The sequence below is a fragment of the Epinephelus fuscoguttatus genome, linkage group LG17 (genome assembly GCF_011397635.1).
Source record: "Epinephelus fuscoguttatus linkage group LG17, E.fuscoguttatus.final_Chr_v1".
Classification (NCBI taxonomy): Eukaryota; Metazoa; Chordata; class Actinopteri; order Perciformes; family Serranidae; genus Epinephelus; species Epinephelus fuscoguttatus.
Window position 1 is genome coordinate 32,707,544 of NC_064768.1, and position 18,208 is coordinate 32,725,751.

General features: G+C 40.3%; 1 protein-coding gene across 1 annotated transcript in view; it reads left to right on the forward strand.

Annotated features, from left to right (window-relative positions):
• The window catches only part of nxph1 (neurexophilin 1), a 66,529-nt gene extending 54,621 nt beyond the window's left edge, over positions 1-11,908 (forward strand). The window contains exon 2 of the mRNA XM_049602313.1: positions 9,951-11,908. Coding sequence (XP_049458270.1) covers positions 9,951-10,706 — 756 coding nt within the window. The 3' untranslated portion in view covers positions 10,707-11,908. The remainder of the gene's footprint in view (positions 1-9,950) is intronic.
• The last annotated feature ends 6,300 nt before the right edge of the window (positions 11,909-18,208 follow it).

Consider the following 18,208-nt stretch of genomic DNA (forward strand, 5'->3'; position numbering starts at 1 on the left):
GGTTGTCCTAACTGGGGAGAGCAGCTTTCACTGTCTCACTATGTCAATGCTCACTTGATTTGTAGTAAAGTACAACCAATGGCTGCAATCAGGTGAGGTGAACACGGAACCTCTGTGTTCACTATGTCTACTTTTCCAGTCAATAGAATAAAACAAAAGCATAACTATTTCCCTCCTTTTATCGAGGGCAACATCAGTGCTTTCACCTTTTATCTCTTTTATCTCAGGGTACAATGTGTTTGATTTTGGTTGCCAATTAATACTGGGTGTTGGAAAAAGGAGATGAATGTAACTCAGCAAATCAGAATCTAGACCATTTACACATATTTCATCCCAAACTTTGAGCAGCAGGTGCTGTTGAATATCTAAAATAACACCTTTTCTGTCCCCTTCTTCTTTATAATCAGTTTCTCTATTTGGTATGGTTTGGTCGATTGAGTCATAGCACTCACATCCAGATTATTCTTCTGGACAACATTTGATATCTCATCCACCTTATTTACCAAACTGTTCACGTTCACATGAGCAATGAGTAAACCTTTCTTTGACAACTGTAAATTAATAGAGGCAGTGTGACGAGGTAGTGCTGGATTAAATTTCTGAGAGTGTAACATTTCTTTTTAAAAGATAAAACAGATAGACAAGGCATTTACACTTTAAAGCAGCCACATAGTGATCTCTGAATCTTTGTACAACTGCCCATCAATGTGTAATTTGTCCACAACTGAGGAAACTTCAAGCATTTGGATCCCATATTCCCCAAGGAATCTTGCCGCCTCTCATTGAGCTCCACTGGGAATTGATCATTCATCCAAAAGTTTGTACCCTTCAGAGCCTTGTCCTGGATCTTCACCAGCTCCTTTTGTTCAAAATGCTCAAACAGAGCGATTATGGGTCAAGTCTTATTCTTCACCTTCTCTCCAGCCAGACCCCTAGGAAGGAAATGTACTGTACTGATTCCAGGGATAATTTTAATTGCTGGCTCATAAGTCTTGAGAAAAGAAGATCCTGGACACTGCTTCTGCTCAGCATCACAATTTATTGGTTATACTGGTGTTTTCGTCCTTCTGGCCCTTCTTTGAGAGAATTTTACTTATTTAATATTCTGTATGGTTTGCTCTGTGTCATCTTTGTCTCTCCCAGAACAAAAAAAAATAGAATTTACCACATAATCTACTTTGCAAATTAAGCAACATTTCCTTAAGCTGTTTGTTTTCATTTTCTGACACATTCATTGTTCTCTGAATACTACCCACAGTACCTTTAAATGAGTTGTTCTCTTTCCTCAGATCATCAATTCGTGCTTGGCTCAGGTTGTGGAGATCTTTCTGCAGCTCAACCAGTTCATCCAACTTGCCAAGTCTCTCATTTATTGATTGCTTCAGGGATATCTACACTTCCATGGTTTACTTCCCCAGCACTTTATGAAGATGTTGACTGATTGTGGGACTTTTTGGGTCAGGGAACTCGTTGACTTGTATCCGAAGATGACTTCATTTTCCTCATGGCTTGGTATCGGCAATCAATGAAACTTTCCAGAGCTTCAGTTGACTCTGATGAATCCAATGAATCCAGTTTCATAGATATCTTCTTTTTTTTTTTTTTGTTGGCCAAGCAAGACGTTAATTCTAAATCCAAGAGCAAAACACATTGCACACCCACAAAGGAGCTGCAATCTTGAATGCCAAATTCTTTTCTTTGCCGATGTCTTCTCCTACAGCCTGAATATCTCAGCTACTCGGCTGACAATGGTTATCATCTTGAGGCATCTATCTGCATTGCCCTTGGCAGTCACTTCCAAGATGGTTTTGGCATCTAAATCAAACTGGAGCCATTTCTTGTCCTTGCCGGCTTTGAGCCACTTGACCTGAAGTTGCTCTGATGCTCTGCGTGGGACTACGTCTTGCATCACTTGGAGGTTCTGGGCCCTATGGGGGCCTGGCTCCTTCTGCATCCCACTAGGAGTAGCTCCTTAGCATTGTGACGCTTGTACTGTCTGCATGCATTTCATCTTGACGAGGTGGATTTTAAAGCCACTTGGGTTCTTGCAATCTTTGCCAAAGAAGCATTTAGGACTTGTAGTCATATTTCCTGTAGTTGTCATTGGGTTTTTTCTGGTGTTCCTTGGGTTATTTCTTGAAAGGTTTATCTGATTAACATACCATAACTATATTTTGTGAGTTAGGATGGGATTGAGTAACCCTGAGTAACCCTCTAGGGGCCACAGGGAAATAAGGAGTTGCATTGCACTGTGTTTGCATTAGTTTATAATAAGAAGTTAGCCTGTGGTAACTTGATAAGGCACACATTCACATTTAAAAATGTGCACCATTTAAGTACAACTGAAACTGAAATATTAATGATCTGAAAGCCAGAGGGCCTTAGCTTGATTCTTTCTCACCAGACCTCAGTTTTGTAAGTAATCAATAGAAATTTACAAGTTAATCTGTGATACATTGTTTCTATATCACTTTAAGACTTATAAATATATATATATATATTTATATATCACGAGTAATGTGTTGACATCTTCCTCTACTTTTTATCCTGTTGAGTATCCCTGTCCTAATGAGCTAAGAGAGACCCTAGGGTGTTGACAAACCTATAAACCATAGGTGTGGTAATTGGATCAATGGGGGAGCTCAAACCTTAAGTACTTTTTATGTCTTACAGAGAGATAACTAGATATAAGTATACAATGAATGACACTTATCAACAAGATCTTACAGAAGTGAGAGATTTTGTTTTTACTGTACATATATATCCGTTGTAAATTTGTTGTGCAGTTATGGATCAGATAAATGAATGACGCTGAAAGGTGTATGTGTCAAGAGCAAGAGTGTTCGTATTAGTCTGTTAGGGGGAAGGGTGAGGTTCCACATCCCGACCCCCAAGTCTTGACTCAGAGGGGACTGGTTGTGCAGGGAAATGGCAGCTGGCAGGGAAGACTTCATCCAGCGATCCTTGTCACTGAGAAGCTAGATCAGTCTCTCACTCAAAGACACTCAATAGCACTCCAAAAAAGTGCTATTGAGGATTAAACTTCATTTGTTCGTTTTCTGGCTCAATAAATATAAATATTTTGTTTCTCTGTCAGTCAGCCATTGCGGTGTGTTCACTGCTTATGCTACAGTATAGAGATCAGTTTCTGATAGAAGGTTATTAAGAGTTGATTTGCTTTGTTATTTTGCTCTGTTTTTGAGAAAAGGTGATCTGTTTGTCATGGATGTTGAAATGGGTGAAAATTGCACTGTCTCTGTTGTGTCTGACTTGCTTGGGCCCTTCACCAAAAAGGGGCCCCAGAATGACTGCCCCATTTTCTTGTTGGTAATCCCACTTTAAAGAGCACTTTAAAAGCCTTACACTGACCCTACCTGCTGCCTTTGCTTCAGGAAAGTAGACCATCTCCCAGTTCAGGATGTCAGCGGTGAGAGTAAGAGGCCAGTTTCCCCAAGCAGCTGTCTGGCAGGACTCAGTCACGTTACAGCAGAACAGCAGCACATTCCCCCTGCTCTCTGAGCTTGTTCAGTGGATGGATTCATTTATACCTGCATCATATGCATATATCAAGACTTATCAGTAAGCACATGAGTAAATTTCTTTGCTCCTTAAATTCCTTTTAGTCACACTAGCATTTAGTTGCAAACCAGCCTCGGGCTGTGCCATAAACACAATCATTTCTTACATTTGAAACTTCCATTTTAATGATCACAATGAGTTGCAGAAATAACATGTAAATAGAAGCCAAATGTTGAAAATACAGTTCAGTTCAACTACAAGTCAATTAGCAAGCCCCACTTTTGAAGTCTTGTTCATAATCCTTAAATAGTCAATTATCCTTCCACTTCCTAAATATGGGCTATAATCTTTATTTTATATGACTTTTAGTTCGTAGTATGGGTTGTGTATTAAGAAACGCTGGATCCTATAATTCTCAGCACCGTTTTTTTATTAAACTCTCCTGCCTGCTAAACTCCCATGTCTTTGAAACTTCCTGACCTGTTTGTAATGCAGGTCAAAAAATTGTAGTCTCAAATTAAAGCCAAGATGTTATTTACTCAGATTTGACAAAGATCGCCAGTTTTCACCACCTGAATTAAACTGACATTTAAAATCAGTGCAGTGGTCCTCAACCCAGTCTTACAGCCAACTCATCAAATACCAACACTTGGGTGGCAACCCTGAACGTAAGATGCCGACGCACCAAAGCATCTTTAGCACAGTGTAACGTTTTGACACTCCAAGCAACTTGTGTAGCATAAAGAGTAGGGGTGGGTGGGTAAAAAAAAAACAAGGACTTTCACCCAGGAGACCACCATTCATGTCCTGTGTGAAACCAAAAGTCAACCAAATTATATGAATAACAATGTAGCGTAGTGTACAGGTGTGTCTAGAATACTCTGCTAGTGATGTATGTCACATGAGTAAACAATGTACTTTTTAAAGCCAAACTATGGTGTTTTTTCTAAACCTAACAATGCAGATTTGTTGCCTAAACCTAAAAAGTAAAGCTAAAAATGAAGTAAGCCTATTGAAGTTTTTTTTAAAAACAAGACTGTATGTAACAAGTAAAGAGGGAACTGTACATTCCCTGTGAAAAAGAAGTTTATTTTTTAAAGTCACTGCATGCAATGAGCGCTTACTGACATGCCGTCCCTAAGCATCCAGAACCGATACTGGAGGAGACTAGTATTTGCCTAGTATTTGGCAAGCTGGGAGTGAGACTGTGTTTTGGTCCTTTAATCTGTTTCATAAGTTATGCCTCCATGCTTTGACCCAAACAAGCCAAGCAGGGCATCTGTTATTTTTTGTTTCCATCTTTTTTGTACTACAAAGGTTCATTAATTTTGATGAAAACATTGGCTTATTTTTGTGACCTCAGTCTTGAATGTAACCAGGTTTGCATAAGTGGCACAAACCTCTACAAAAATGCTATATCAAACTCTAACAGCAGTCAAGAGCATTTAAAAAGTACTCTGCACTATGCGCAGAGGCTTCGGTAAAGAATTCACGTCTGGACTGAATGGTACAGACAGAGACTGTGCTGCTTGCCTTGCCCAGCAGTCTTCCTTGCCTGGGGGCAACCAACTGGCTGTCTGGCCGGTAGTCAGGTATCTGCAAGGCCTGTGCTGGCCGCGGTGCCGGCCATGTTTACCAGATGCACCGTTCCCTCAGGTCAGCACACTACAGCTGGCAGCTCCGGGATCCAGCAAACCCACTGGCCCTCAGCCCAAAACATGCTGGATGATGCCTGAGCCTGAGAACTGCACAGATAAACATGTCTGTATGCACCGCATAGAGCCCACCCACTGGACAAGACAAACAATGAGTACAGATAAACAGCTATGGACTGCACACTTATGGATATATATGGCACCACTGCAATTAGTCAGGATAAAGACACTCTAGTTCTTTAATGATGTAAGATTTTAAACATTAATATATCATGATCAGTATCTTTAGAGACAGACTGGTAAATCTTTAATTTAATTCAAGTAGACTATATGCACGAAACCAGAATAGCTAGTTTTTAAGAGGTAGAATAAATTGCAACTTGTTAATAGCTAGATGTATTGGCTTTAAAACATTACACGTAGGGTACGGCAGGGCATACTCTGTGGCAGACCCAACAATCAATATATCTAATAACAAGCATTTTGTGTGTGTGTGTGTGTGTGTGTGTGTATGTGTGTATGTATCAAAGCCTAAAATATCTTATCCCTCTGTGCCATAGAGCCCCGCTGTGGTCCAAAAACTATTAAAAACACATTAATGAGCCTCACTGGGTGACATGTTCCATTATTACCATTAACACACACAGTGTAGTTTATTTTTAGTCAGTCCTTTATACACATAGCATCGTTATAGACATGTCTGTTGCTGAGTTTATCCATATTTTTCCCAGGTGATTGGACCAAGATGAATTGGGATTACAGTGTGTGGCACCATATCGCCTAATTTTTATGAATGCGCCATTGAAAATAGTCCCCAACAAATACACTACTATTTCTGTTAGGATAACATTTGCTAAACCAGCTCCCAACTAAAAAATGCAGCTGCCCAAAGAACCAGGACTCCCAGAGACTGCATATCTAGTCTGACATTGCGTCCACTCTAACTGATTTCCATGAGGGAGGGGGATATTCGATTTTCATGAACCGATCACTAGAGACCAACGCATTTGCCTGAACCTAACGTCATTTTAAGTCCACACCGATGTGCGGCAATGTTAACATACCTGTTTTTATAAGAGTGGAACAGAGCAAAACAGACTTGACATGCTGATTTACAACAGCTAGACAAGATAGAAGCGTCTGTCTTGTTGATAAAGGTCGACATTTTTGTTATTACTCCTTACTGGTTCTAGCACATCGGTTGACAACAGCTAGTCGATGTATTAAGTACTTCGGGAGGACCTGGGGTGGTAATTTTACCCAACAGGGTCCCAGAGCTCATTGTACTTTCTTGCACCTAGTATCTATTGAGGATCTGAAATTATCTTCGACTGCTGGTTAAGATGAAATAACATCTGCTCTGATGCTGCTGCACTACTGGCCTGTATCATAGTTTTTATGTTGTTTACTACAGCTGATTAGACTACTTGTGCAAGGACTGCATTTCCATGAGGATTAAAAGATGGGAAAATAAGATGATTCCCCTCGAAGCAACTGAATCTGAAACACATTGTCTTCTGTTTTTATGTTCATTTTTTAATTAATTCTATTGAATGCACTGTGAAAAAAGGGACTTTACCAGCTCCTCTTCATAAGAAGGCACATTATCATAAATCCATTCCAACATAATCCTCACCCTCCACCGTGCTGGGATATTCTTCAGTATGCAAAGGCCACCTCACCTGTTTGAATAGGAAATGATTGCTGAGTGTATCTGCCTCACACAGCCAAGTGCTCTCTGAGTTTAACCCTTCAGGCTAAAGATAGATCCCCTGAGACCCTTTTCAACACAGCTGAGTGGGCTGTTAAATTCAGTCGGCTTCTGTTTGTTTCTTTCCTTTTGATTTTGCTCATGTCTAATGTAGAACACATTCTCTGGAGGGGGGGGGGTGGCTGGCTTATGTTTAACAGTCTGTACTTGGTGCACTCTTGAATGCAATGTCACAGTTTTTCAGATTAACTCTTTACTCACTGATTCACTGAGGCTACAGCTGTCGCCATCTTTGATGTGTACAGTTACCATGGTTACAGGTGTTTTCCTCAAGTGGTAAAGGCCCCATTTATCTGTGTATACCAGATTGTAAAAAAAAGCAGACTGATTCTGCTCTGTAGAGATCATTCCCACGCCCTGGCAGTTTAAAGAAAGCCATTCAATCTCAGCCTCATGGTGTCATTAGAAGAACAGCCAGAGGATCATGAGTCTATGAGATTCATCATCAGTGAACCATGCATGTTTGTACAAAACTTCATAGCAATCCATCCAATAGTTTCAGAGATATTTCAGTTTGGACCAAAGTGGTGGACCGGCTGAGTAACCACCCAACAGTGGTCTATGAAGTACCTGAAGGTTGGGGGTCACGGGGGAGCTGGAGCCTATCCCAGCTGACACTGGGATAGTGATCCTCATATATTCTTTTGTTTCCGGTGATTACCATAACAATTTTGGCCAAAAGTTAAACACAATCACTGTTATTAAGTTTATTCTTATCAGCTTTGATCTAAAACTCAGTCCCCTCAGAGTCATACTGATATATATTCTGTTGCCCACTCTGTCACATACTTTACAGTACAGGTATATTCTCCTTGTAACAGTATGTGTAAAGCTTTCTGTATGTCCCCATGGTGTTGAGAGACGTGCTGTGAGGCAATTCACTTCAAACTGATTGGTAGCGAAACCTTATTTTCCAAGCATCGATCCTCGGGGCAACCCGCAAAATGCAAAAACCTCAGCAAGACAGATCTGCTGTCACGTCTTACAGTAGAAATCAGGCAATCAATGTCACATACCTCCACCGGGGCCTGTATGAGCCTAATTCCACTCATCGGCGCTAAATAGTGAAAGCCCTTGGGTTCATCAATCATCAATTCAAGGAGCACTCTTTAGTTAATAGTCCACTCTTTACCCTCTGAACGACCACTGCATTTATCTGTGCGAGCCAGCGGATACTCCCTCTATTTGGCAGAGGGAGGAGAAGGGAGCAATATGTTTTACTCTGATTGCAGTATTCTCTTTTCTCGCTCAGCTTGCTTCACTATAATTCCCAATTTGGAGCTGTCTGCTATCATGATTTGAAATTGAAGCTTGCAGCAACGATTGATCTCTCTAGCCCCCCACGGAATACATTTGATTGGTCAATTTTGTGGAAAACGGCATGCTTGAATGTGAAAGTCAATATTTCCTGAATGATATAGATGATATAGATAAGTAATATCTCATGACGCATGATTTCACCCAATATAGAAGCACGTTCTTGTATTGGCAGGGCTGGTTCAAAACTTTCTAGGGCCTTAAACTGAGAACTCCTCCCCACTCACCTCCTTAAACTTAAAAGAATCCCTCAGTATTACACACAAGAGGTAGTACTGAAAAGTTAAACTATTAGCACTGGGAGTGTGAATTACTTAACAGGAAGCCAGTGTGTTAAGTCTTATAGTGTGGAGTGTTTGACCACCAGTGGCTCTACAGAGAAATGTTCCACTCACACCCATACATGAATGCACATCACATAATACTCACTCCTGTGGTTTTTACGCTACTTTACTGATGCACAGTTGGTAACAGTAACTTGCCAAAAATGAAGTAATGTGCCAGAAAAATGGATTTAAGAGTGTTGCTTTATTTTCTGCACATGCAATTTTTGAATTATTTCTTTGTAATTTCCTTAGACACCGATGAAAAAAGCTGCCCTTTTGCGCCGGCATGATAAGCAGCCGGTCGCAGTCATAGTTTAATGGCACCTGGCAGCATCGTGGGGAAACACGGCGGGACAAGAACAAAAGTTAAGGCAGCAAAAGTCCAAAGGGGGTGGACTGTCGGGATTGGTAGATGGGTCCAGCAAATGCTGACTTTCACCCAGGAGACCGGTGTTCACGTTTTGTAAGATTATATAGCCAAACTCTGTTCTTTTCTCCTAAACCCAACCACATGCGTTAGTTGTTGATGGAAAAAAAAAAGGTAATTTTGCAGTGTTGTACCAAAGTCGTTTGTTTATTTTGAAAGAGACTGTATGTAAACAGTAAATCTCCTGTGAAAACAGAAGTGTATTTTGAAAGAAGACAATGCATGTAACATAACTTGACACATTGTCCCAGAACGTCAGCAACCAACACACCCAGGGTACCTTGCACGTCCAATCTAGACATGGAGTCCAAGTCTAAGTCCATGACCCAACATGAGTGAGAATGTGTTGACGGTTCATATGATATCTAACAGAGTGGTGCCCAACAAATGACTTTATGTAAAGTTGTGTACTAATGTGAAGTACTGGAGGAGGTTTAGGCAAGCAAAGTAACCCAGATAGGTTCAGGAAATGAAACATGGCTAGGTGTCTTTAGGTCAAGGCAAGTAAATTTGCATAGTTTAGGTTTAGGAAAAGAAACATGGTGACAACGTAACTTAAAGTAACTCAAAATTCACTTGGTTTCACAAGGTTAAGAACTCCTAGGGGAAAGTCCCGTTTTTTATTTTACCCATGCACCACCTTAACCCTCCTTCTTACCCAGACTACTTCTTTCTCTACTTTCATAAGTGAATGTGATCACAGCCTTCCTGATTATGTGGGTTATATACTAATGATTAGCTCATGATTATGTGGTTTACATACAAATTGTAGTGCTTTACTTTTCAAAGGTATACGTGTCAATGAGAAAAGCCTGAAAACATGATTATAGAATAATAATGTTAAGGTGTAAGGTGCTGCAGACTGGTTACACAAAGCAAACTGTGAGAGTCAAAGAGATATGTGGCCAACCAAGTGTTTTTTCTCTCTTCCCCAGGTTACAAGTGCCCACGCCTCAAAGTCGGACATTGTCAAGTCAGGAAGCCCCAAATCCACACTAAAGCATATATGGACAGAAAGCAGTAAGGATATGTCCATCAGTAGGCTGCTGTCACAGACTCTACATGGCAAAGAGAACAGCACAGCCTTGGACCTTCGCTATGACACTCCAGAGCCCTACTCTGAGCAGGACCTGTGGGACTGGCTGAGGAACACCACAGACTTGCAGGACTCGCGGCCGCGGGCTAAACGGCGGCCAATGGTTAAGACGGGGAAGTTCAAGAAGATGTTCGGCTGGGGGGACTTCCACTCTAACATCAAGACGGTCAAACTCAACCTTCTGATCACTGGTAAGATCGTGGATCATGGCAACGGCACCTTCAGTGTCTACTTCCGCCACAACTCCACAGGCCAGGGTAACGTATCCGTCAGCTTGGTCCCTCCAACCAAGATAGTGGAGTTCGACGTGGCGGCGCAGCAGTCTGTCATCGACGCCAAGGACTCAAAGTCCTTCAACTGCCGCATAGAGTACGAGAAGGTGGAGAAGGGCGCCAAGAACACGCTCTGCAACTTCGACCCGTCCAAGACCTGCTACCAGGAGCAGACCCAGAGCCACGTCTCCTGGCTCTGCTCCAAACCTTTCAAAGTCATCTGCATCTTCATTTCCTTCTACAGCACCGACTACAAACTGGTGCAGAAAGTGTGCCCAGACTATAACTACCACAGTGACACTCCCTACTTCCCTTCTGGCTGATGTTCCCATACACTCGCATACAGAAAGTGGACGAGTGGAGCACAGACTGGGGCTTCTACCATCCCAGAGAAACGTGTATGTTAGCCGTACTGTCCCTAAATTCCAGAGTGTCAACCATCCCAAATGATTTCCTGATTTAATGTTCTGAATTTTGCAAAGAGCAGTTACTTTTAACAGTTAAAAAGGTGATATATATGACTGTAATATGCTTAAAAATGACCTGAAAAACTGATTACCACTATTTATTATTATAATTTTATTATATTATGTTTTCTCCCTGTTGAACCATGTGTAGATAGCAGGGCTTTTTTTGTCATTTTGGGATATCGCTTTAAACTCTGTCCCTTGTCATTTTCTCTATGTCTAGTTCACACCTTTTGTTTTCAAACTAGTATGTTAATAAGTTTGTTTTCTTCTTTTATCATATTTTATATACAACACATTCACTCTCTGGACAACAACATATGGACTGTTTGCCCCTGCTGTGCTATTCACGCTCTGCAGTTTATCCTGCATAACTGGAAAACAAAATTAACTCCTCATTTAAAAAGAATTAAAAAAAAAATCCTCAGACGTTTTTACAAAACCTGCAAGGCAGCTGAAGAGGACAGTGAAGATATAAATGTGAGTCTGATGCTTTTTGATGGTCTTACCTATGTAGGGGAGAGCTGGATCTGAGCAGGCTTCTCCCATTCAGTCAGGAGAGAAAATGCGCTCAGATACTGTAACACTGTCGATCTTCAGCTGTCGTCAGTGTTCCTGCTCGTACAGCTGTTGAGTTCGTTGGGTGATTGGGTCATTCTCAGCTGACTGAATGTCTGATTACCTGATTGATTGATCAGTAGGTCGTTCATGGGGGATGGGGCTTGCTCATTGTCACTTAATATATCAAATGTAATGTATTGGATTCTATATCTTAGAGCCTAATTTGTATGAATGGTTTGTATTGTACATAGTTTATCCCAATTGCGCTGCTTCTGTACATGCCCCCCATGAGCTGTGTGTTTACCCCCTACCCGCTAAGTCCTCTTGTTCACTCCATTTATGCTCGTTCTTGGTTCCTCTAACAAAGAAAATGATGTTGCTGCCCTAGATGTGAATTTCTTGAAAACAGCAATCCTGTACAGAAGCTGTAAAACTGACTAAATATATTAAAAGTATTCATTGAAATTTTCTTTTTTTGGGGGGGAAGGTGAGGGTTGGAGATGTACATATGAATTAAAGAATACAGTAAATTTTATCAATTGAATGTTAGTATGTGTGAGTTCTTTCTGTGAGTCTCGATGAGTCAGGAATGACATGTCACTACACCTGTCAGCTGTTTAAAGGAGGTGGACTACAACACCAGGCTCCAGTGTACAGTAATGCACTAAAATACAACATTGCTTCCGATTCCCAAGAGGCTTGACAGACGAATTAGGCAACATGAAAATAATTGAATTTACTGCTGTGTACTGTTTTGTGGATGGTAACAATATCTTATTAAAACAACATGTGTTAGGACTGTAGGGTTTCACTTTTCACTCTTTAACTTTCTTTTAACTATAAATGTAATATTTTCAGGCAAACAACCTACATGTGTCTGTCATCAACAACCACTTAATGTTTTTCAATAAAGAAAACAAGTCATGAGGAATTAAACTGAAAGTGGACCCCGTCTGATGTTACAAGTGAAGTGCCTGTGAGTCTTAATTGTAACAGCGTGAGCTATGACTGTAACACAGCTAAAAAAACAAAAAGCATTTAACAAATTGTTTTCATAATTAATCAACAATATTTAAGTCAAGCAACTGTTTCTATGTTGATTTCAAACTAAGATAATGTACAAAAGATAATGATATTATCAAAACGTACCAGATGTAGCAGCTGGCACATTTGTGTCCTTCCCCGCTGGCAAGAACACTGATTACACACACATAGTTGGCAAATCTGACCAATGGAATTGACACATTAGACCACAGTCGACTGACATCTGACTGAACACAGGGTGCATGATTTTTGGGGAGGACTGTGTTTAATTGTGCACTGACCCCTGAGGGTCAAAAACGCAGCAAAAGTTTTACTGACAGCAAGCAGACATATAATTTATACAATATTATATATATATATATATATATATATATATATATACAAGTTAAGTAATCAAGTTGTGCTCCCAAATCTAGGCAGTTCAAAATGTTCCAAATGAGCTGCTGGTGCTTTGGTGTTCCTTACAGACCACAACTAGCATGCACAACACAACACATGAAAGCTATGCTAACTGATGGAGAACAGATACATGCAGACAGCCATGTGGAGCTCAACAGCATACAAACACAAATTTATATTTGTAAGATACCCCTGGGCCTTAATTTTCACTATGTATGTGCTAAACTGGTTTTCTTGCCACCATTCCCTGCAGAACGGACAAATCCTGTTGATAATTTCCTGACATGTTTACTACTACTACACTGGACACGTGTCAGCAATGGTGACGTCAAGATGACATTTACATAGCAAGAGAAAATGTGCATGCTATAAGTGTTATAACATAGAAAAAGTCACAGTACAACGAAGAGTGCAATGAAAAAATGCCAGTGCCGGCTCACTTTTAGTAGACTTAATTTTGTGCTATAGAATCATTCAATATGAATAAAATTACTGCTGTAGAGGTTGTGGATTGGATTTCACTACTTGAGTAATGCCAGAAAAAACATACTTTTCCTGTAAGAGACAGTGATGATGGTAAATTTCTTAAGACACAGTATGATGCAATCTTTAAAACAATCCCCTGGAGTTCACCAACTATCTTTTTCTTAGCTGTTTTTGCTGCTTTCCCAGTTGCACAGGTACTAAAGACAACCCTGAGCGACTTGGGCTTTCATGATGCCAGTTACTTGTTAAGCAATGTGCACCTCTAAAACTAATCTACAGAGACTGACAACTCTCACAGTAGCAACTAGGTTAGTGGGTTGGTAAAATCCTCACCACCATACACTTACAGATAAAGGAAAACTGGTTTACCACAACTTGAGTTTTATTTTCATAGCTTGAGACACATTTTCTATTGGTTATGATACAATGTTATCATAATGGATATTACTTTTGCTGGAGCTATCAAGATAAAACAGAAGTTGTGATAAACCACAGCTTTACATACTTAAAAGATTTTATACCATCAGTTCCAATCCTTATGACAGTTCTGGAATCAAATCACCAAACTGAACAAAACCAAGACTGGCAAACACATGCTGCAAACACGCACACTTCTGTGTAGAAGTGCTGAAGAAGTTTGGAAGAAAAAACAACAAGAAAATGAAGGAAACTATTCTGGATCCACAACCCTGTGGCAAGCACGATAACCTAATATTCAGATATTCTGCACCACTATCTGTGTTTGATCATTTTCCAGACTCAGCAACAATTCAGATTCTCAAATATAGGGCTTTCTATTTCTAGTTACATTTTTAGTTAAACAGTTTGCCCTACATTTCAGTACAGTATTTAGATCATTGTGTGTCTGGGTCCATTCTTTCCAATTCATCTCACCACTTCATAAAATTGTGTTTTTCTTGAGGCTGCAGAAATAAGCAATTAATTACTTGGTGTGTGATATGACAAATTAAGCAGCCTCCATATTTCTCATGTGTATAGTGTACAAACAGAGTGCATGTAAACAGTCTGTGTAAAGCGTCACATTGCCTACACAGTGAAAGGGACCCAGAACACATAAGCTCTGTGCCTGACTATAATTACTTCTTGGAGCTTCTTCTGATTTCACACAATGTGTGATTGAGCAGATTTCCTAATAATCGAGAGTGCCAGAAAGTTGGACACATAGAGGTGAACTTGTATTTCAGTCCCTAGGAGATGTGGAGATTGGGATGCAAGACTGATAGCGTCTGTTCTGGGACTTCACAGTGGCACCTGCCATCGAATCCTCCGACTCGGCAGTTAGGATCAGCAGTCGGCTTTAAACAGATTAGGGGCTCTGGGGGGAGGGAAATCCGCTGCCTTTAGCTGGCTCACAACTTATCAGTAATTAAAGTGGATGCCAGGTTTGTGTGTTCATTGGCGGTCCGCAGGGTGCTTTTATAGCTGTCCTCATTAAGGAGCTGCCTCCAAAAGTTTGCCCTCAATGCTCACTTTTAACAAGCCAGTAGGGATTTCATAGTATATGTCTAAATACCATCCGTGTTGAAGCAAACACATAACAAAGCAGTTCCTGTTAATTCTTAATGTATGAAACCTGACACCAGTGGATATGCTGAAACTACTTTCCTTTACGTAGAAACACTGTGATTAATTTGGTTAGTTTTAAGCATAAACAAACCCACTTGGTTACGGTTAGGTAAAGATCGTGTTTTGGCTTAAATTACCCGGTTTAGTAGCCACAAACACATCTGGACATGTGTGGTTAAAAAATATGACAATAAAAACTATATCATCCCTGGTGAATTTATGAATATAACTGCTAAAAGGTTCATAGAGGGCTATACAATACATAAAACATGCAGTAAGATAGTTAACAGAAACATGTCATATTATCAATAATAAATATGATTCGATAAATAAATTGTTATGCATGCAGGTTCAGTTCATGTTCCCACCCAGAGGGAAAGGACAGGTCCCACATACTTTCTTTTTAATAGGAAAAACAATAATACTGCAACCCATGTATAGGTATTTAGGTAAAAATGAGGTCAAAGGTAAAATATTAGTATATTTATATCTTAAAATACACTCCACACAGGTACAATCTCAAAAAATACAAGTATAAGGTAGAATTAACAATGGCATTAAATAGTGTAGAGTAGAAATAAATAAATAACTAATAATCAACTAAATAAATAATTGTATATATAGGGTCTCGCCCTGTAAGTGCTACCTATATGCTGAGGTGTAAAGTGCTAAGGGCAACATCATGATGTAGTGCTAAGGGCAACAACATGATGTAAACTGAGTAAGACATATGCAACGTAAAAAAACAAAAAAACAAAAAACAAAAACCTTCAATGTGAATGCAATGGGGTCATATGGCGGACCATGTGGACAATAAACAGACATTGCAGTTCCCATAAAAGCTTTATTTTTAATTCCTGGTAGGCTGGAAGCTGGTTTGTGGCCACGTGTGATGAGAGACCTAGAGGGGAAGAAAGGTTGAATCAATGAATCAGAGATAAGTGTGACAGGTAGGGTATGTATAGTTGTGTGTATGGATGGATGATATGTGTATTTCTGGTATAGGTAAGAAGTTCAAGTGCTAAGATAAGGCTCTATTTCAGGTGGGTATGTGTACTTAAAAAGTGTTGGCCTGTAGCCCTAGAACAGATCTACATATGTAATAATGAAAACATTTTATATGAAAAGGACAGGTGACTGTCCACACCCTAGGTGGTTGAGGTAGGCAGCCCACTATAAAGGCAGAAGGAAGGTGGTTGGGGTCAGGTTGAGGGTCATGGGGTAGTTAGAGTCAGGGTAAAGGTTGGGAAATTGTTATGTTAGGATAAGGGGATAGGTGGGGTCAGGATAAAATCTGGGGAATGGTGAAGTTTAAAGTAAAGGAGTGTTTTAAGTCCAGGGAGTGGTTGAAGGGTAGTTAAGAACAGGGTAGAGTTTGAGAGGTGGTAAAGGCAATGTCAGAGAGTAACTAAAGTCAGGGTCAAGAATGGCTAAGGTTAGGGTTGAGGAAGATGCAGGGTCAGCATAGAGGTTGGGAAGTGGTAGAGGTCAGGATCAGGAAATAGAACCCGACTGCAAACTAAATGGGAGATGGGAGGTGTACAGTCCTTCCCAGCCCCAGGTGGTTTGAGGTTAATCCTTGAAATCCGTACACTCATGGGAACAACCACGATGTCCGGTCCTCATCATGAACATCATCATGATCTTCTGGCAAAGGCATAACTGGAAAAGTGATGGAGGTTCGGGAAAGGGAGTGGTTTAGGGTTAGGGTAGAAGTCGGGAAGTGGTTAAAGAGTTGTTGAGCTTAGGGGACATTGGCATTGGGTCAGGGAGTAGTTAGAAGCAGGTAAGTGTAGAGACATGTCATTTAACTTCTGTTTGTAACGTATGGGTCAAGTGAGCCATTCTTGTGAAGTTTATCAATTAAAGATTTTAAAGATTTCTTCACTACATCTTTCTGATATCCATGGTCCAATAGTTTGGAATAAGCATTTGTCTCATAGGGTCTCTAGGAGTTCATGGTTTGGTCCTAATTTTGCCAGGTCACACGCTGCCTAAGCAAGTATAGTTTTTACAGAAGAGTATATGGTGTGGCCACAATCATGTATATACCACCTTTTTATTTATTTTTTTTAAATCAAGGCATATTTGAACCCTTCTATTCATCTGATTTAAACAACAGCCATGACATTTCTCTTCTTTTTCTTTTGATTTAAACAAGTGGCACATAATCAACATGCAGCCCATCAAACTGATGTCTCAGAAACTGTGATTACTTGAACTCAGCCCCCTCAGCCCACTAATGTCATACTTCGCTATTCTTAGAACATCACCATAAGTTACTGCTGCAAAATCTTACTTGAAATGGCTGCTGCTTCTTCTCTGTTGTAGCTCAGGTGCAATTTTATCCCTTTGAGAGGCTTTGTAATCCAACATGGAACAGCAGAATCTTTTTGGAGACTGATAAAACCACTCATGAACGTCTTCTGCGATTATTTATCCATTTTTTCACGTTGAAAGCAGTTGTTGTTGATGTTAGCTGTTAGCTGCAGCTTACCGGACTGCAAGAGCTGTCCCATGATGCACTGGGCCAAGTCTGACGACGAATTAGAGGAAGTGAATGACATATTATTGCAAAAGGAGACCAGGTGGACCAAAAAATATGAAAACAAATGGCTTAGACCTTTGAAGTTAACTCTGAACCAGTCACCTCATGTTCAGCTATAGTGACATTGACATGACATCTAGGAAACATATGGACCAACATTTCTGTACATGAGTCTCGAATACAGTGAATCCCATATCCATGTGATTAACTCATGTGGTTCACATGCTAAGGTGGTATTATAAGGCTTTCTACTATATCTATTTCAAAAATTGAATTAAGCAACACATTCATAATGACAGAAGTAAATGTTCTCCTTCTCATTTTCAGTTGATCCGTGCCAAAAGCACACATCAGCAACAAAATCCAGTCCACAGTAGATTTCACTGCTGCATATTGACTCGGTTTCACTTGGCAGCAACTGGAACACAATACCACCAGTTGAATCTACCTGTCGGCTCCTGTTGGTGCCTCTGTCTTTATTGTACTTGATAATGGTGCTGGTGCTGCAAGGCTGGCTGCCAGAGAGCCTGGCCACTAGCTGGGCAGCAGTCTAAGCTTTTCTTTGTTACATTTTCTCAGCAGTGGATTCTTTCTCTACAAATCTGCTTTGTTGGAGGATGCTGGATACTATTGACACGGTAGGCTTGTTGCATTGTTGTTGCTCTCTTGTTCACTAAATCTCTTCAGTTGTGTTAGAGGTGCTATGAGGATATAGGTAAAATGTTCATTATTT